Below are 21,175 nucleotides of genomic sequence, written 5' to 3' on the forward strand. Positions count from 1 at the left end.
AAAACCAGTACACCAATCCTTTCAGGTTTACACTGCTTTACCACCACAGTGAACCTAAATAGGAAACCAATGTAGCCATTTGGCAGTGCTGCTGGACACTAGTTCAAACTGCGTTCTTGATGCGGGCAGGCTCTGTGAACCGTGACCGTGTTGAACCTTTTTTTTTTTTTTTTTACATTTAAAATGGAGAATTGTAAAGCATAAAATGAGAGATACAATCAACAGACATACTTTCTTCACCTCTGGTAGGCTAAGTCTTTCCTGCTTAATTTATTAGTGACTTTGCTTATATTAAAAAACAAACAAAACAAAGCAAAACTAAAACAAAAACAAAAAACCCAAAACAAAGAAAAACACCAAAGCTAAATCCTATCCAGTTCACCCAAATTTGGCATAAGATGAATAGGAATGAAATGCCAATTGTTAAGTCTTCTATACTTAACAAGTATTTGCATTGAAGTTTAGTTTATAAAGTGCATGGGGATATAAAGTTTTCTGGAGAGAGGGTCCATTAGCCTTTGAATGCTTTTAAGTTGTTCTATCCCTAGAAGATGAAGCATCAAATGCTCTAGACCAGGGGACCTCAATCATTTTCTTACCCTAACACCCTAAACGACTTGATACATTTTCATCAGGAATAGCAATTCTCAAACAGAGGAACTTTATGTGACTCACTGGGCATAGAGCTCCTCTATGTCTTCTGAAAATTTCTGAAGTCTTCAAATTCATTTATTCCTATGTTTTCTTTTCCAGTATACAGTTATTCTCTGACAACACATACATTAACAAAATATTTGTTTCCAGAATCAACAGCATCTGAAGGTTTGAAAAATTTGCCCATTTAAAGACCCTCATTAGAAAAATTTTTGCACCTGTCTCTGATGACATGTCCAGAAACCACCATCAAGTCAGTGAAGTTCAATATGTGAAAATTAAACCTCAGGTGTGCAAAATGCATGGCTCAAGGAGCAAATAGATATGTATTTACCCAAATTACATGACTTGAGAAGGTGCAGTCATCCAAAAATGAATTGCATTTATTATCAATTGCTATTTGTTCACTAGTATGAAGATGCCAAATTTCATACACAGCAAGTATTTTATATACTTTGATCCTGTCATATGTAAACATTATTATGGATGTTTGTGAACCAAAATTGTATGCCAAATATATATCGCTGGAACGTTACCTGTGTAACATCACAAACCATTCTCAGGCTGGCTCATTCAAGCTGAGGGGCTATTACATGAAAAAAAATCAGTTGATTACTTTTATTGACACATCACACTTGGTTATGATTTCTGCATTGCACTGGTTACTCTTTGTATTGAAAACTTGGAAATTAAGAAATGTAGTAGTTTTTGTAGAAACTATATTAGCTAGTAGGAACTAAATTGCCAGAAATTGTTTTACATTAATGACTAGAGTCACAGTCACCATAGAAATTATTTTAATAATGGTTGAAAAAAAGAAAAAATGACTTGGATGCCATGTTGTTAGAACTAAAACAATTTGGTAATTTCATTAAAAATCTGCTTTTATATGCTTTAGTATTAAACAATGACTTCATCCTACCAAGTATAAAAGGTAACCACTTTTAATGTGAGTCTCCTTCCAAGACATTAAGCCATAAAATTTCATTTTAGGGACAATAATACAGCACTTTAAAGCATTTCCTAGATTTCCCTACCCTCTAATGACATTTTAACACCTTATTCTGGATGGGTCCATATGACTTCAAGAGCATTTTGACTCAAGGTCTTGGAAGCACAAAATTCTAAAAAAAAAAAAAAAAAGCAAAAAACCAAGGAAGATGCACAGCACATATATATAAATCAGAAAGCAAAAAACAATGGAAGGTGGCTAACCCTTTAACAACCATTTTGAATTTCCAACCCTTATTTTGTCACACTGATATTTGTATTAAAACTAAGGAATGTTGGGTTTCTTCATGCATGATAATTCATAAAATAGACCTTGTTTGTTGGTCCAGACCTACTTAAAAATATTCTAAGGCCAAAATATGAAAAATCTAGAAGCCATTATTAAATTTTAGAGATACTACATTAAGTTACCTTGCAACACGGCTTTTCAGGTATGAATTTAAGAGTCACTGTAAGATTTGGTATTCAGGAGGAGCCAAAGGTAATAAAATTAGCTATCAAAGTGATAGGATAGCACTAAAATTATTTTTAAATATCCACGAAAGACCTAAAGAATAATCTAAAATAAAAAAAAAAGTGGAGAAAAAATAGGATTTAAGAGCTTAAAACTATATGAGAGAATAAGTCAAGATGCATCAGAAAGAATAAGGTTATTTCCATTTTTAGTTTATACACTCCAAAAATAAAAGATACTGAATTTCCCTTATCTTTGTACAAGATGGGTTATTTTTAGGTTTTCTATATACTTCCTTAATAATCATCCTATAACTTAGGAGAGTAAAAGATTCCAAAGCAAAGATTATACTATTAATTTTTGTTATAGTTATGGATTTTGATCTGCTTCACAGACTGAATCAAATGTTCATGATTCAATTGCTAGTTTTTTTTATTTGAATGTTCCAAGTTTTTAATAATGTATTTTAATAGACATGCTTTTTCTTTTAATACATAACTCTAACAATATGCTAGAGGTAGCCTTAGGTACCATTACCACCTAATAGTACTGACCACTGTGCCATAGACGTTTATGTTTTCTTCTAAGTGGCTTAATTTAACAGTCTAAGAATTCCAGGTGCCTTTTTATTTAAAGTGTGAAGCAAATACCCTTGAATTCAGCAAGAATAAAAATTAGACATCTGGCTGTAGTATAAACCCAAAGCTGTCTTTTTAGGAAACAGATGAGTATATGAAGAACATTAATTTTATTAATAAATTTAAAATTACAGACGTGAAAGCAAAATAGCTGAATAGTTTTTTGTTATGATTAAGAGTTTGGTCTTTGCATTAATTTCTGTTACTCTTTTTTGAAAGAAAAGATTATGTGCTTCCTGGAAACTTTAAAAATGGTAAGACCTTGACAAAAAAGGTAGTTTTGAACCTGCTTTTCTTTTTTGATCAAAAAGTCTGTCTTCTAAAATTGATGGCTTTAAGATTAGTTTGCTAAGTGGTAGGTATAAAACATTGTAGAGTAAGAACATAATATTAGAATCATACTTTAAGCATCCCTACTACCTATGATATAGAACTTTAATCAGTGCCATAAGATTTTAAATACTGATACAATTAGTTATGTCTATCATTAATTTTATAGAATCAGATATCATAAGGCCAAATTCCATTTAACACTTCCAAAGTCTAACAACAAAATAACATTTAATTTAGAATTGGAAGTTTTTGGTTGTAAAATTTTAAAAGGTGAGAAAGGTGAAGTTATATTTGTCTTATCACTTAAAGAATCCCTTCTATGATATTTAATTAAGATCAATGCCAAGGTTTCAACTGTTGTTAACTACCAAGTATCAGTTATTAAAAACAAAACAAAATCCTAATGGGAATCCCTATTACAACTCAAATTTATGAATATGAAGGAATGTTCTATGTATTTTGGGTCAAACTGAAGTCCGCTAACTTGATCACTATATTTGAATGCCCATTGTCTTTAAACAGTTCAAGATGCGCTAATTTGGATATAATGCTTTAATATTTATTGCTATATTAAAATTGAGCCCCACATTCACTTTAATATAGCTATCTAGAAAATAATCTTAAGTATACTAAAAATTGACCAAGAAACTCTGAGAAATCTTTATTTCTTCTTAAGAAAAGTCTAATTATTACATTCTTTTAAACAGATTATCTGTTTATTCCAAAAGCCCAATTCTTTGGTTTGCTGTTTATACTGTTAAAGGAATGAAAGCATCACCAACTTTGTTATGTAAGCAATCTTTGTTTTTATAATCACTGTGACTGGCTATCAGAGATGGATTCTGAAACCAAGTGATTTATACTTTTTCAGGAGTAAAAGTATATTTGAATCATCCTATTTTCCACATACTTAGTTCATACTTGATTATAGGAAAACAATCTAATTTTCTCTCTTTTCTAAAAACTTATAAAATAGTGGCTTATTTTGAAAAAAAATTATTTTTGTCTATTACTGCATATATTTCCATGCAGATTAAACTGAGCCATACCTTCTACCCAAAACTATTAAAGAGAACATATTTTCCCTTATTAACATATTCAATAAATAATTACATCATGAACAGCTTCTGAAAATATCATTTAAGCTAGATGAGTAGGAAAGCATACTTATCTTTGGATGTATTTAACTTATCAAGTGAAGTGTTATACAACTGCAAGAATTGGAACACTACATATCCGACTAAAACAGAACTACATAAACGGATTTAAGAAGTAATGGAAGATGTCTGATATATTAGACAAATCAGATGCAGAAAGGGTCATCTTCGTATTTGTTTACATAGCTCCTAACAAAGTGGGTGGAGATTTTGTTATCTCAGGAAAAAGCTATGAACTCCCTAATGTGTACTGCTGAAATACTCCTTCATAACTTTGATGCTCTTCCTGAAATGAACCTATATATTCCACCTATATATGAAAAGTAACTGATGCTTTAAAAAGAAACTATTAGTGAATATAATTAGTTCATTTTAAGAGTATTAAGACAAAGATAAGTTTAAAGACTAAAAGACATTAAAAATATATTGGGTCTATATGATTTTTTCAATGCAAAAAAGGGACATCTCCCTCAAAAAGGATGAATAAAAATCCCTGCAAAATGCACTGCTCCATATGCTCCCCTTTCAGTGCAGACTACATTGTAGAAACAAAATCTCTCTTAAGAGAACTACTTGTGAGAAATGACTATCCCTTAAGATATTAAACTCTCAATTATTACTATGTAAGAAAAGTCATTAATTCTTAATATAAAGGTTTAACTTTGGGAAAAAGTGAGCCTTTCAAAATTTTAACTTATTAATCTAGTTGATTGGCATGAAACACAAGTGCCCATGCATGCATGGTCTATGCATCTCGTAGGTTTGAAAAGTCATTTCACACTGCTCCCACACATAATGGTGTCAAGCCTCTGGACAGAACTGAACAATGTGAACAAGTCTGGTGATGAAGCACTGATTAAGTCTTAAAATACTGTAATTTCACAGTCCCTTGTCCCATATAATATATATAATAAGCACCAAAACTGGAGCCAAGATCTGAATAGGTAATGTTAACAGCAGGAACTATAATTTAATCACATCATATCATATTACACTTATGTAACATTCTATATTTTGCCTGTTGATATGTATAACATAGTTAAGTTTATTACAAGCATTATTTCCTAAGACTTAAGGTATAAGTACTTCTTTTCAAGTACTACCGCTTATTTAATAGCGTTTATCTATTTCTTAACATTATGTAAATCAGTGATGTTTATAACGCAATACATTGTGCCATTTCTCCCAACCCTGTGTTCAGATATTAACAGAATCAATTAAGAAAACCAAAGCAACTGAAACAAGGCTATCAACATCACAGATGAACGTCTGAGTAGGTCAACAGCATTAGCCTCTTAACATGAAGGTATTTTCATCAAAAATGCTTTTTTATCTTTAGGCTAGTATTACGGTAGCAGCAGCTGGTCTTCAGGACAAGTAGATCAGAAGTTTCAAGTGAAAATGACACTGAATTACTCTGAGGAAACATCAATCCACATTACTAATAAAAGATGCAAACTGCTGGTGTCACCTTAAATAAACACTGTGTTTCCCTTTCAACATGTGATTTAGTTCCTTTATGTGATGACAACACTTTGGAGTTCTCATGGCACACCAAAAAATTATGTCTTAATATTTAAATTATAACTACAGTAACCAGAAAAAAGTCAGTGCCTCAGCGGCTCTAAACCACATGTTCTTCAAAATGATAATGCAATTAAATCTATGCTTCTGCAATAGTGCAAAACAGTATCATCTCCTGAATACAGGAGCTGAGGTTTATCCAAGTAGAAGCTTTAAATAAGGTAGATTGTTGCCAACTCTATATCAGTCTCGCATATTTGACATAACATATATTAGGAAAGCTTAAACTGATTTGTAAATCTATACTCAGCTAAAGCTTCACATAAGCAGCAATGGAAATGAACAGAAGTGCACTCAATAAAAAACTTTTCAAAACTACTCCAAAAAACAAATGACAAAAAGTAGTTAAGAACAACTGAACATATGTTGTGTGTACCACATGTAAAAGGAGAATGGACCTCGGTGCTTGCTTGCACTGTCTGAATTATGCGAAGGTAAAATTAAGACCTAGTCCACTTCCATCTCTCCAGAAGATTTAGTATGCTGGGAGCTGTCTTTCGTTGTATCTGGTTTAGTTTCAGTCCCACTCTGTCCATCCATTGGTCCATTGTGTTCACTATTAGCTTTTGCTTTGTCTTCAGCAACCTCTACTTTTGGTTTGGGCTTGTAAATGATGGGGTTACAAAAATTATCCAGTTCCTAAAGACAGGAAGAAAAGTGTTCTGTAAAAATACTACAGAACAAGTTATTACCGTTCTAAATTCCACATTAATGTGACATTCCTGAATTTCTGTCAGCTCAGGTCACCAAGTTTCTTCAGATACTTCAATGAAGCATTGACTTCTGGGTTAGTGCATTTTACTGCGGACAGAGAACTCTTCAGTCTCTAATAATAATACTCCTTGTATCTTATCTCCCTAAAAACTGGTTCTTCAGAGTTTAAATATAGTTTACATGGGAAGAAATAATTTTTAATTTATTCCTTTAAATTATGCCTGATGCTGTTATGAGAATTGTCAAATTACACCTATTTCATAAATTAATATTTATATGAAAACTTTATTAAGTGGAATTATAGAACTATGTTGAAAATAAGTCATGAATGTAAATGCAACTTAATAAAGTAAATACAATGTATCTTCTCTGTCCTTTCTTTTTTTAACACAGAAATAAAAGACCATTAAAATCTTTCAAGACCAGTGTCACAGAGATGGGGGCAAATACAAACTGCTCTTATCATACTCGACATTTCATCTTAGGAGTAATTATTGTAGGTTCCTTGCAAAACCTTCTCAAAAGGAAAACATTTTGATTTGAATAAAAAATACCTGTTTAAAATTAAAAAAAAAAAAACCCCTGAAAAAACACAAAATAAAAAAAGTCAGCTAAAATTTCATCTTCCATGGAGTAACATTAACATTTAGGTCCATGCACACACACACAAACCTACAGGTCTATGAACATGCTAATTTATATGCGAGAGAACTTCACTCAATACATTGTATTCATCTTTATACCTAAGTAGGTCTCTGTATCTAAAATTATGTAACGGTTGCAAAGTGTTGTGCAGATTCTTCCATTTATCTAGTGTCTTACAGGTATTTGTTTCTTCCAATTTTTTTTTGCTAATTTACCAGGAAGAGTATTTATATTCCTATACTTGTGTAATGATCAATTTAGGATGAATTCCTAGAATGATTTCTGGGTTAAAGAGTATGTATACTCACATAAAATTTCTATACAAATACTGATACAAAAGCTTGAAACAAATTCAACCAAGTTGCTCAGGGAAAACATCCATTTCTTTACATCCCTGACAACTTGTGACAAAGATTATGAATGTAAACACACAACCATGACCAGTGAAAAGATGGGTGAAAGGAGAGTTATGAGGTTGTTAGGTATGCTGTCTTTTTTCAATTGTTTCTTTAATGTCTTTACTCATTTTTCTACTTTAGTGCTGGTCTTTATAATAAAGTTTGTCCCAATGTTTTTCATGGTGTTTCTTTGATATTTTCACTAATGTTTAGACTGGAAAGTTTATCTCAGGAATAAGATTTTTAATATTTTACTATAGAATTTTACAGATTTCAAATGATGCCAAAAACCTACACTGCAAAGTTTTACAATGGAGATTTAGAAGGCTTATCCAGACTTTTCTAAGAAAATCTGGTGTATTTAACAGTAAGATGTTGTCACATTGCTTTATTTCACTGTGTAGTACACTTAAAATTAAAAAAAAAACACAGCCTCAATGTGACTAAATTAAGGAACAGAGATGTCCTTAGAAACCTTTTTGAAAAATTAAAAATTAGCTTTAATTTTTTCCCCTAAGTTCTCTTGCAAGCTGATTATTGCTTAAAGTATGGCTCCCATTAAAAACGTTTAATGGTTTAGGTGCCTGAATGGCTCATTGGTTGAGCTTCTGAATCTTGATTTTGGCTCAGGTCATGATCCCAGGGTTGTGGGATCAAGGCCCACATTGGGCTCTGTGCGGAGTGTGGAACCTGCTTAAGACTGTCTCTCCCTCTCTCAACCCCCATCCCCTCAGCTCTTCTCCCCTGTTCGCATGTGTTCTCTAAAATTAAAAAAGAAATGTTTAATGGCTTGAACCCATTAAAAAGAAAATTTTATAGTTACATACCTTGGACTTTGCAACTATTTCGGAGACTTTCACCACAGGATCTTGAGTCAGACTTAATTTGTTCTGTGCGTTCATCTTACTATTCAACCAACTCATGGCTTCACTAATATATTTTTCAACTTTTTCCACTTCAGCAGGATCCAAATGATCATATCTTTCATCCTATTAAAAAAAAAACCTTTTTACTTTATAAGATTTTCAGTAAGCAACAATTTATAATAATTTCCATTTAAAAATGTAGGCTTTTATTGAACATATGCCTCTCACATACCCATGTGAAGAAGCCATATACAAATACAAAAAATTGAAGAGATGGGAGAAACAAAAAATCAGTGTGGGTTTCTAAAAGGAAAGCTTTCTGAAGAAGTCAGGTTTTTTCAAAAAATGACTAGTGCAGAATATTCAAGGGAAAAATACTTAAACTGCATGGGATTCAATTGTTCAGGAATAAAGAGAAGGGAAGAAAGCATAGTACAAGCTAGAAAATTCTCAGGATATAACAGAACATGGTAAGTTCTTGATAAAGAGAAGTATATAATAAAATTTTGTTTGAGAAACATAACTACAGCTGCCACATACAGAAAGTAATGTAAGTCATGGTTTAGGATGGTAATCATGAGAAAGAAATGGCAATGCAACACACAGAAAGAGGATCTCCTGATGGATTATAGGTGGGACATGGAAAATAAAGGGAAAGAGAACAAAAGAGGACTCCAAAGCCAAAGAACTGGGAGAGTGGTGATGCTGTGTTTCACAACTATGAAGCTTCATCACATCTTCCCCTTTCTGCTTATCCGTATCTATACATATTTTATCTTGAACCCAGGTTCTGGGTCCCCACATGTTTCTGAATTCCTTTCTACTTCATGGATCATATCTTATATTGCTTCCCATTCATGCCTTCATATGCATGTTTTTAAAAATTTCTAGACGGAGGCTCTTCCCTGAATTCCCAACTCTATATACAACTTCCAACCTGAATTTCTATTTGTAAAGAATGAAAATGACCACCTGCGTTTCAAAATTCGGATTACACCCCCACCTACTCTTCCCATTTTCATCTCAGTAAATGGCAACTTCATCCTTCCAGGCCATATCCTTGGAGTAATTTTTGACTCCTCTGTCACATTTACATAAAATCTATCACCAAACCTTACAATGTGCAAACATCTATTAACTTCCCCCCCTTCAACATGCAAGCTTCGAGTCTATATCATTTCTAGTGTTATTCTAGTAATGTCTAAACTAGTCTGTTTCCACATCCTTTAAAAAATAAATCATATTACTTCTATGTTCAAAAACTTCCAATGGAGGGTACCTGGGTGGCTTAGTTGGTTGAGTGTTTGAATGTGGCTCAGGTCATGATCGGATGGTTCATGAATTTGAGCACATCAGGACTCTGCTGTCAGCACAGAGCCCACTTTGAATCCTCTGTTCCCCCCCTCCGCCCCCGCTCACCCTTCACCCTTTCTCAAAAATGAATAAACACTGAAAAAAAAAAAAGCCCACATAGCTCCAATCAATGGGTTCATAGCTCAAAGCCAAACTTTTATGACAGCCTACTGGGCACGAGACTCTAATCCACCCCCACTGTTTTAAGCCACACTGGCCTCCTTGCTGTTCCTTCAACACATTTTCCCCTCAAGGTTTCCCTTTCTCTACAACTCTTATAGTTATCTTACATCTTAAGCCCTCATGTTCTTCAGTTCTCTCCTAACAGTGTATCATCTTATTACTCTGCCCTTCTGACAAATCTCCACCTTTGGTGGTCCCTTACTTTTTCAACAGTCCTTTATTCTTATCTACTTGAAAATTTTTTGAACGTTTATTCATTTTTGAGAGAGAGAGAGAGTGTGAGTAGGGGAGGAACAGAGAGAAAGAGGGAGACACAGAATTTGAAGTAGGCCCCAGGCTCTGGGCTGTTCAGCCCGATATGGGGCTTGAACTCATGGACTGCAAGATCATAACCTGAGATGAAGTCAGACGCTTAACCGACTGAACCACCCAGGCGCCCCCACCCTCATGTGACAACTTTCAAGTGACTTACTTACTGTTTACCTTTCCTACCAAAGCATATTAGAAACAGGCTCAGTGTTTTGTTTGATGCCCGTAGTTCCAGCATCTTGAACTGAAGACCGCACATAAAAAAAATTCAAAATCCTTCAATGTAAGTGAATGTAAGTCTTGCTTTGGTATCTTAAACCTGCATACTCAAAGACTGCTAAGGCCTGGGGAACATGAGACCATGTATTGTATGTGGATGTCCAATGCCGTATTTGAAATATCCTTGGTTTTCATTTGTCTGTTTCCTTCTTACCTTTCCATTATCCTTCTATTCTTTGTACAGGTATGTACAATTTGGACACTGACAGGGGTGGACACTTTCATAATCAGTACCTGGATTCTTCTTTTCAGTTGGTTGGATTGTGATCTTATGTTGCAAAATTCACAAATCTATTTGTAAAATAAGCAACCTCTTTGCACATAGTGCAGTGAAAAGCAGCAGAGCTGATAGAGGAGTTTATATGTAACTTTAGACTGTTCAAGTTTTAATCCTAACTCCATCATTTACTACCAGTGTAATTCTTGACAAGTTGCTTAAGCACTGCAGTTTTCTTATGATGTGAGAATGAGGAGGTAATCCATGAAAAGTATTTAAAATTCACTCTTCGGTAAACTTAGTTATTAAGATAACCTGCCTGAATCTGGTGCTAGTCTCTCCTGCCTACTGATGCAGTTTTAACTCTAATGATAAAAACTGGGGAAATTATAGTGAATATTTATTTAAAGTAAGGGAGAGCAAGCTGGTCCTGCAGGTCAAATCTAACCTGCTGCTTGTGTTTTCCCCTGCATTTTTAAATAGTTATTTTGAAACACAGCCATACCCATTCATTTACATATTGTATATGGATGCTTTCACACTTCCGTGGCAGAGCTGAACAGTTAGCCTGTAAAATCTAAAATATTTACTATTTGTTCATAAAAAAGAAAAAGCCTGCTAACCTTGAGAGTAGAGAAAAAAATGGTAAGCTGAATTTTGTCAAACCTTGCTGTTATATAAATGATATCTCCTTTTGGATATAATTAAATATTTGAAGCTTAAAAACAGTGGGCAGGTTAAGGGTATATAGATTTGGGTGTGTGTCTAAAAGAATAAAGGGTACAGGAGGTCACAAATGTCTAACAGACTGGAAGACAAAGAGTAACCAAAAGCAAAAGAGGCCAAAGAACAAAATAAAGTCTAGCACTGTTCAGTCTCCAAGAGGCCTATAATAAAAAAAGGTCCAAGAAAAATTCTTTTTCACTATATTAATAATTAAATCCCTAGGAAGAAAATGATAAGATTTAGTCATTGGGTTGAAGTGTGGTTTTAGGGATTTTAAGAGATTAAAGCTGCATACCTGCACTGTATTTTTAAATTATCAGGATGTTTTACCAATAATTTTTCCCATTAAAAAGGTATGGCCACCTGGGTAGCTCAGTTGGTTGAGTGTCCAACTCTTGATTTCAGCCCAGGTCATGATCTCATGGTTCAGAGGATCAAGCCCTGCATAGGTCTCTGCAGTGACAGCATGGAGCCTGCTTGGGATTCTCTCTGTCCCCACTCTCTCTCTCTCAAAATACACAAACATTAAAAAAAATTAACTTTTAAGTTTACAGCACAAGGTTTCTGGAATTTGACAGTCACAACTCCCATAGCTTTGGGGCTGAGAACTTCCAGAATTACCCCATCCCACCATGTACCATAATACACATGCCAGCAGCAGCAGCTTGCTCTGTGACTTAAATACCTTGTTTCTGTATCCTTCTATCACTTTCATAACAAGTTGAATCTTTTTTCCCAAGTCGTTTAAAGCTTTTGGTCTCTCTTCATGTTCCATGTACCTCATCTGAATAGGCTGGCCATATTTCTATTAAAAATTTTAAAAGAAAATGTTATTAACAGAAAATAACTTTTAAGAGAAGACAAGTTTTATTGGACTCTTACATGATGATGAATAGGAAAGAAAACTGGCCAAATCAAAACATGCCTTCTCTATTTCCCTTCACATAAGAATAAATTCCACTGGTTATTTCCTTATGCAATCCTCCACACGAATGCCTAACTAATGATCTAGGTCTTTCATTTACTAACATGACCACTTCTTGATTCCTGTCAAATCCACAGGTAACACTTAATTCCTTCAAAGTTGTGTTAAAAATTTACAAACCTATTAATCATAAAGACAGTATCGCATGCAGAATTCATTTATTTGAAAGGTTTCAAATACTTCCATGTATAACTCTATAAGCAACATGATTACTGGGATTTACAGATATTCAATATTATCTTTTAATATTATTCATGTTTGTTAATTAGATGGAAATCCTGGATCTGTAAATATAGCACTTAAACAAAACCACAAAACAAACCTTTGGCCCCTTACCCCAAGTGCCTGGAATGTTAAAACAGCCTCCTGAATTTTGAGAAGGCGATGCATTAGAAGAATGAATACCCATTTTCTTGTAGATTGTTTATGTACTTTTAAAAAAATCAGCTCATTTTAGATTTTCAGAGAAGTTACAAAGGAAATAATAGAGCATCAAGTACCTCTCATTGCTTTTTTCTAATATTAACATTTTATGTATCTTGTATTACCACAGTATATACACTTGTCAAACTAAGAAACCAACGCTGGTATACTGCCATTAACTGAACTCCAGGCTTTAAGTGGATTTCATAATTTTCTGTTCCAGGACAACATACTGCATTTAGTCTATTTACATCATACTTTTCATTGTAAATGTTTCTAAAAAAGGACTAAGTACTCCATTTTAAACCGCCCGCCCTCAATAGTAAGGCCTGTGAAAACTGTACAACATTCATTTCTATGGTTACTTATATATTTGGGGTGAAATAATCCATTTTGAGAGCTGCTGGGCTCTTTAGTTATTTCTCCTGGCTTTAGCTGCCTGGCTGTTCCTACCACCCAAAATATATACACTGCTCTTCGGGAGACGGGGAGTAACACCGCCACCAAGCTAAGATGTGATAGAGCCTACTTCTGCTATCATAAGCTCAGGCTTTATGGTTGCTAATTATTCTGTTTAGAAGTAGTTTACTGGCATGAAGGTAGTTATAACTTGCAAGATATTAGCTTTTACTTTTAAGTAATTTCTCTCTCACTCCACTCCCCTAATCCTAAAGGGTTGCCTTTCCCCATATTCTAGGAACCGTATCAATGTCATCTATTTATTTCCCTTGCTACTCCAAATGGCTCAGGGACCAGTGGCATCAGAACCTCTTAGAAGCTGTTAACAATGCAGTATCATAGGCCCACCACCTCAGATTTACTGAATCATAGTCTGCACTTCAGTAATTCATGTGAACATTAAAGTACTGCTATAAGGCACAGTAAGAAGAAAAGACAAATTCCTGTAATCCTTGTAAGCTGAATTAAAATTAAATGCCTAATGTAAAAGTGGTTACACTCCAGCCATCTGCTACATATTTACATCTGAGTATCATAAGTATGATTATATATTATTTGATTTCAGTTATCACATAGCACTACTGACCTCTAAAAATGCTTTTAAGATTAGAGAACACTTCTTCTTTACATATCTTGCCTCAGTATTTTCTAACGTATTTATTAAAAAACAAGACACTATGCTTTTATACTTTAATTTTTATGAAAACAATGTTCTATTCAAAATTAACATGGACTTTAAAAAATTTACCTTTAGTTCTTGAAGCTTATCCACATAAATTTGCTTAGGCTGGTCTTCTCCTTCTTCATAAAGCCAATTTTCTGTATCTTCCAATATTGCAGTGAGTTTACTCAAGTCCTAGTTAAATATTGACGAGACAATGACTGAAAATGCTCTCCTTAGAAGTTATCAAAGAAGGACAGACTATTTCTTAAGTATAAAAGATTAAATTTCAGATTTATCTGGCTTTTTATTTTAAATGTGTTTTTCACCATACTTCTGCAATTAGGAGAAATAACTAAGAATCATTTCTAAATGTGGCTCATGGGGATTGACACCGGCCACACAATTGGTATGTTTAGTTATGTAATTCATATTAATGCTTTCAAATAGTTCTAATAAAAAAATTATATAATTTAGACTTACTTCTTGAGTGATGAATTTTTCATAGACAGTGCCCAGCTTGTCTCTAAAATCATACACATACTCTTCAACAGCATTCTTAGCATCATTTCTTTCTTTCTCTAATTTATCTTGCATTATCATCTTCCCCTATTCAAAATGTTCAGATTAGCTGCTATTAAGAATATGCATGAGAGTCATCAAAGAAATGCTTGTCAAAACCACAATAAGATTATCACCTTACACCTATCAAAATGGCTAAAATAAAAAAGACAAGAAATAACAAGTATTGGAGAGGATGTGGAGAAAAAGGAACCCTTATGCAATGTTGGTGGGAATGTTAATTGGTGCAGTCACTGTGGGAAAAAACAGTATGGAGGTTCCTCAAAAAATTAAAAATAGAACTACTATATGATCCAATAATTTTGTTATTGGGTATTTAGTCAAAGAAAACAAATACACAAATTCAAAAAGACGTATGCACCCCTGTTTATTTCAGCCTTATTTACAATAACCAAGATAGAAACAACCCAAGTGTCTGTTGATGGATGAATGGATAAAGATGATGTGGGGAGTGTGTGTGTGTGTGTGTAATCGATTACTCAGCAATAAAAAGGATGAAACCTTGCCATGTGCAACAACATAAATGGACCTAGAGTGTATTATGCTAAATGAAACAAGTGAAAGACAAATACACATATGACTTCACTTGCATGTGAAATCTAAAACTCAAAACAAATGAATAAACAAAGAGCAGAAACAGACCCATAAATAGAACTGATGGCTGCCAGAGGGGCGAGAGGTGGGGGGGATGGGGATATGGGTGAAAGGGAGTAGAGATACATACTTCAAGTTATGGAATGTGTAAGTGATGAGGTAAAAGGTACAGCACAGAGAATATAGTCAATGGTATAATAATCGTGTTATTATTATATATACTTGTGATGAGCATATACCACGATGTAGAGACTGATTTAATCACTATGCTGTATGCCTGAAACTAAAGGAGCACTGTGTATCAACTAGACTTCAGTTTTAAAAAATGCATTAGGGAAATGCAAACCAAAACCCCTTCACGCCTACTGGGATGACTGTAAATCAAAGACATCGATAGTGTTGGTGAGTATATGAAGAATTTTAAACCCTTGTACATTGCTGTTGAGAATGTAAAATGCTGTAGCTGTTACGTAAAACAGTTTGGTGGTTCCTCAAAAAGCTAAACAAAGAATTATAATATGACACAGCAATTTCACTCCTAGGTATATAACGAAAGGAATTGAAAACAGGAGCTCAAAAATTTGTTTTTGCCAGTGTTCACTGCAGCATTATTCACAAGAGCCAAAAGGTGGAAACAACTCAGCTGTCTAGTAACAGATGAATGGATAAATGAAATGTATAAACAATAAAAATTACTATATTATAAAAATAAAGTTATAATTCATGTTACAACATGGATGAGCTTTGAAAACATGCTAAGAGCACTAAATCAGACACAAAAGTACAAATACTGTATGATTACATTCATAGGAGTTTTCTAGAATGGGCAAGGTCACAGAGACAGAAAGTGGACACAGTTAACTGGGGGAGGAGGAAAAGGGAGAGTTATTAATGATTACAGATGTTCTGGGGTTATGAAAAAGTTTTGGATATTGATAGTGGTCGTGATTACACAAAATTATGAATGTAATTAATGCCACTGAATTGTTGTACACTTAGTTGAAATGGCGTATTTTACTAGTTTACAAGATAAGCAATGTGTAATATACCAAAAGTCACTGAATTGTACACTTTAAATGAGTGAATTGTATGGTATGTGAATTATATCTCAATAAAGCTACTTTAAAAACCAGACATAGACTATGTCATTATACATACTCGGGCACAATTCCCTGACTCCCCATTTACTAGCCATGAGATCAAAGCAAGGTCACTGAACCTGTCTAAGCCTCAGTTTTCTTATCCTAAAAGAGAGAGAAATACTTCTATCTCTTAGGGCTGTTATTAAGATTGACATAATTTACATAAAATTTCAGTATAATGCCTAGCATATAACTTAGGCTGAATAAATGTTAGCTTTTGGAGGAGATTTAGTATAGTGGTTGTGATGCTGAGCTCTGGAGACAGACTACTCAGACCCAATCCAAAGGTTACTTTCTGGCTGCTAAATCTGGTGATTTAGTCTACCTGTTCCTGTTTCCTCATCTGTAAAACACAGATCGCTTACCAGTACTTCTACCTCATAAGTTTGTTGTGAGGATTAATTAATATATCAAAGTGTTTAAAGAGGTTAGCAAACATGATTGTCTTAAAGCAAAGAAATAAATAATCTGAGGCTTGTTCATACTTGAACAAAATTTTCACTTCAACAAGAACACAGTATTTCAAACAGCACACTGAAACTTGGAATTTAAAATAAACATTTAAAAACTTAAAAAATTTATACACAGAATTTTCCATAGTTGCACTTGCCCACAATTCATTACTTTGGGAAGATAAGTCCCCAAACTGAATTACCCATGGTCTTCAGGAATGCTTGCTTCACATAAATTTCAGTCTTTAATAGTGAATGAATAGGCAATATAGGTAGGTACTATTAAGATCATTGTAAAGTCAAAATATCTCAAAGAGAATTTCTGGAATAATGTACAGCAATTGGGAGAATACGAGGTACTTCAAAGAAAACTGACCTTTAACACCAGCCAAGCCAATAAAAATTACAGAACAGTACTTAAGTAAATTTTAAAAATAAAATTACTTCTTATACAATTGCTAATCAAGAAACAAAACCCATTTCCTTAAAAGACTATAAAAATTAAAAGACATGTAAAGAAAATTTCAAGAATGACAGTAGATCTTAAAAAGTATTAAATGGAAGTCAGAGAACATTTTGAATAGAGCCTCAACCTTTAAGAGCAATACATGAGGAGGGGGCGGCTGTGAATACGTCTGCTGGGTGTTGCTGTTACAGACACAGCACAGGTGGGTGAGAACCATTAGTACTGGAATGGTCTTTACAGTGAAGACAACACGTTTTTCACAGCTACCCTGTACGTAACATTAATAGAGCTCAGTATTTTGTCCAAAATAAAGTAGTTCAATGATCTACTTAATAACTCCTTAGGAGTTATGGACTAGTTCCCCAAACTTGGGGGAGGGGGGATAATCACTGACTTCTACAAAAATTTTAGGATATACTACCACTTATTTCAACATCAACTCAGATTTATATACCTCATTTTCAATGTAGCTGTTGAGAAGATCTTGTCCCAATTGTCTGCACAGGCTACTCTGAATAGGCAGATCAATACTCTTGGCGTTTCCTTTTTTAGTGGTCTGGTTTAATCGGTCTTGTTTGTCTGAGGGAGCTGACTGCAAAAAGAATGTGAGAGAGGTATAAATTTCTAAAACCAGCTTAAAAATAGATTTAAAAAATGATTTCAGATAAAACAGAAAAGTAAAGTCAAACAAAACTATTACCATTCTACTAAAGACTACTTTAATACAGTATTTTATACTGTGCACACTAAATCTTTCTACATAAAAAACAACTGAGATGGAAATGCAAATTAAAATCATGAGCCACTTCACATCCACTGGGATGGCTATAATGGAACCAAAGTGGGGCGGGGAACACAAGAGTTGGTGAGGATGTCGAGAAATTGGAACCCTCATACATTGCTGCGAAGACTGTAAAATACTGAACCATCCACTCTGGAAAGCTGTTGGGCTGTTCCTGGGTGATGAATATGCTGTGAAAGTGACTGTGATAATAGTTGCAAGACTGTGAATGTATTGAAAACCACTTAATTGTACACTTGAATGGACTGATTATATGGTATGTAAACTATATCTCAAGCTGTTAATTAAAGCAAAAAAAATCAGGTACATCATGTTTTCACTCAGATGTGGAATCTGAGGAACTTAACAAGACCATGGCGGAAGGGAGGGGGAAAAACTGGTTCAAACAGAGAGAGAGAGGCAAACCATAACAGACTCTTTAAATACAGAGTACTGAGGGTTGATGGGGGGCGGTCAGGGAGAGGGGGAAACAGATGATGGGCACTGAGGAGGGCACTTGTTGGGATGAGCACTGGATATTGTATGTAAGCAATGAATCATGGGAATATACCCCAAAACCAGGAGCACACTGTATACACTGTATGTTAGCTAACTTGACAAGGTTATATTAAAAAATAAGGTAAATTAAAAAAATCTAGAAAAATGGATTTCAGTTTGTAAATTACTTGAGAGCACAGGATTTAAAATGGAATCTTTAGAACCTCTGGAAAAAAATCTATACAACTAACTAACATAGGTTAAATTCTTCTCAGTTTAGAAAAATCTGTTGATGATATTTAGAATACATTCAACTGTGTGACTGGATCATGGTCTCTCCCTTTTATCAGCAATGACTGTTTTATAGAATAGTGGCTCTCTTGTGGCGCCTGGGTGGCTCAGTCGGTTAAGCATCCGACCTTGGTTCAGGTCATGATCTCGCAGTTTGTGGGTTCGAGCCCCACATAAGGCTCTGTGCTGACAGCTAGCTCAGAGCCTGGAGCCTGTCTTCAGATTCTGTGTCTCCCTCTCTCTGACCCTCCCCTGCTCGCACCGTCTCTTCCTCTCAAAAAATAAATAAAAGGCATTAAAAAATTTAAAAAAAGGAGAAGCATTAAAAAAAATAATGGCTCTCAATAAAAAAGTTACTCTTAAAATTTTTACTTTCAAAAATATTTTTGCACAAAGCAAAATATTTTATAATACGTAGCAAAATGCTTATCATGGTTAATTTTGAGATGCAACATTATGCCAATTTAAGTTTTCATTTAACTTATTCCATTTCCTATTTTTCTGGGATTATATGTTATTTAGGAAGACAAAAAGTTACTGCAAACACATCTTCTTTCCTACAAAAGAGACAATTTTACTTCTATTGTTAGGGTTCATTCTTTTAAAAATCCTCTATAAAACTCATCGAATTGTATTTACTCTCTGTATTTCTATACTTTTCTACAGCTAAGATTTAAAATAGCAAGTGTAAAAAAGTAAAAAAATATAATAGCAAGTTTATTAAAAGCATGCATTATAAAGTGATTACATCAACTTCAAGTATCAATCTCAAAGACACTACCATAAAAACAGTAAAACACACTTTTGTTTTAGTTCCTGTATGATCAATTTCCTCTTCTGGGGTGTGTTCAGCATGGCATTTTTGATGCCCTCCTTCTTCTTGGTCAACTTGCATTTTATCCTGGAAAGAAAATATGTAATTGGTAATATTTATAGTGTCTTCCTTATTCTTCTTCTTTTTTTTTTTTAAATAAACAGCATCTTAGAGTTCAAACCTGCTTTGAAAAGTGTGAACATAGTAAAGTAGAAGGTTGCTTTTCAAATAAGGATAAATACAAATAAACAGATAGTAAAATAAAACAACTTATTTGATGCAATGTGAATGAATAGTTTCATTCACCTTGTAGGCAAATAACTGCAAAATAAATGGAAAATTGTTCTCAAGGTAAATTCACCACCAAAAGCCACAAACATAAGCTTATAAAAAAATAACATTAAACTTGGCATAAAACATGTTTACATGAAACGTGTTTACAAATATGAGAAAATAAAGATAAAATATGTGTATTACTAAATACAATTATACTTTTAAATGTAGTAAAATATTAAATACATTGAAACTGTCAAAATAGATGTCTCCGAATTATTATAATAAAATCTGAAAGATTTTTTAATGTCAAAGACAAATTCTCAACAAAGGAGACTGTCAAAATAGACTACCTGGTAAACCCTTTTTAACCTTATTTACATCCTCCTAAAAAGAAGAAAGCTTGGAATTCAGGAATCAGTATGATTTCAGTTTTCTAATAAATACAAAATACCCAGAAGGCGATTGTTAATAAATGCTTATTGGTGCCAAAGAGAAAAATAAGTTGGGAGGTAATTTATACCAGCATCTTTGTAGCTAAAAGGTCAATTACTTCTGATATTCCACCCCCACTTGACCCCTAGCCACCTTCAACTGTACAGTTTCTCCCACCTGATTGAAAAGAGGTGAAAAAAGTGATAGTGGTGAGTTGGGGTAATATAGTAAGACACAAATACACTGTTAACTCCATTTCATATAGTAAGAAAAATACGCTGCCAATTAAGTGGCCAAAATGGTTGATCACTTAGCATTTTTACTTTATACTTATTCAAAGAACTCTTCTATTGTGAATATATCTCTGAAGGATAAACCATGTAAAGTGGTTATGGTGTTTCTAAAACTTCACATTCACAATCCAACTCTTTCAAATAAATTCAGTTGTCAATGTATTTGTCTACACAATATTTTCCTCTGTGCCATCAAAGGCATTAGTGTCCCAGCTTTAGTTTAAAAAAGGTTTGGTCTATCTACAGTCTGTAGTATTTCCTTATAAGCTGCTGATACCTGTTCTACAAGTTCCATCACAGAGTTTTATCTTACCAAAAGGAGTCAGCAGATGGTTTTTAGACAACAACCCAGAGAATTCCTTCCTTGAGTGATTTTTAAACAATTTGTTGATGGAAATGTCAAGGGGATGCAGCTGCCTAGTCATGCCACTGGGACCAGCAACCAAGTTCACACACGTACAGGTGATGAGAACTGCGTCACGATTACTACCATCAGCAACAGCAA

At 34.0% G+C, this 21,175-nt stretch overlaps 1 protein-coding gene and 1 long non-coding RNA gene across 4 annotated transcripts in view; one reads left to right on the forward strand and one right to left on the reverse strand.

Annotated features, from left to right (window-relative positions):
* LOC115293381 overlaps positions 1-1,233 on the forward strand; it is a 48,227-nt gene extending 46,994 nt beyond the window's left edge. Inside the window, exon 3 of the long non-coding RNA XR_003909502.1 lies at positions 805-1,233. This is a non-coding gene — a long non-coding RNA (uncharacterized LOC115293381). The remainder of the gene's footprint in view (positions 1-804) is intronic.
* A 2,493-nt stretch (positions 1,234-3,726) lies between these two features.
* HSPA4L (heat shock protein family A (Hsp70) member 4 like) overlaps positions 3,727-21,175 on the reverse strand; it is a 49,548-nt gene continuing 32,099 nt past the window's right edge. For 2 of the 3 annotated variants that reach the window (XM_029941164.1, XM_029941157.1), the window contains exons 14-20: positions 19,658-19,756; positions 17,740-17,877; positions 14,533-14,658; positions 14,137-14,244; positions 12,207-12,326; positions 8,416-8,577; positions 3,727-6,470 (exon numbers count right to left, since the gene is read on the reverse strand). In XM_029941164.1, the coding sequence (XP_029797024.1) occupies positions 6,279-6,470; positions 8,416-8,577; positions 12,207-12,326; positions 14,137-14,244; positions 14,533-14,658; positions 17,740-17,877; positions 19,658-19,756 (945 nt within the window). In that variant the 3' untranslated portion in view covers positions 3,727-6,278. The remainder of the gene's footprint in view (positions 6,471-8,415; positions 8,578-12,206; positions 12,327-14,136; positions 14,245-14,532; positions 14,659-17,739; positions 17,878-19,657; positions 19,757-21,175) is intronic. The other variant, XM_029941160.1, reaches the window with a different exon arrangement.

Source organism: Suricata suricatta, chromosome 1 (assembly GCF_006229205.1).
Source record: "Suricata suricatta isolate VVHF042 chromosome 1, meerkat_22Aug2017_6uvM2_HiC, whole genome shotgun sequence".
Classification (NCBI taxonomy): Eukaryota; Metazoa; Chordata; class Mammalia; order Carnivora; family Herpestidae; genus Suricata; species Suricata suricatta.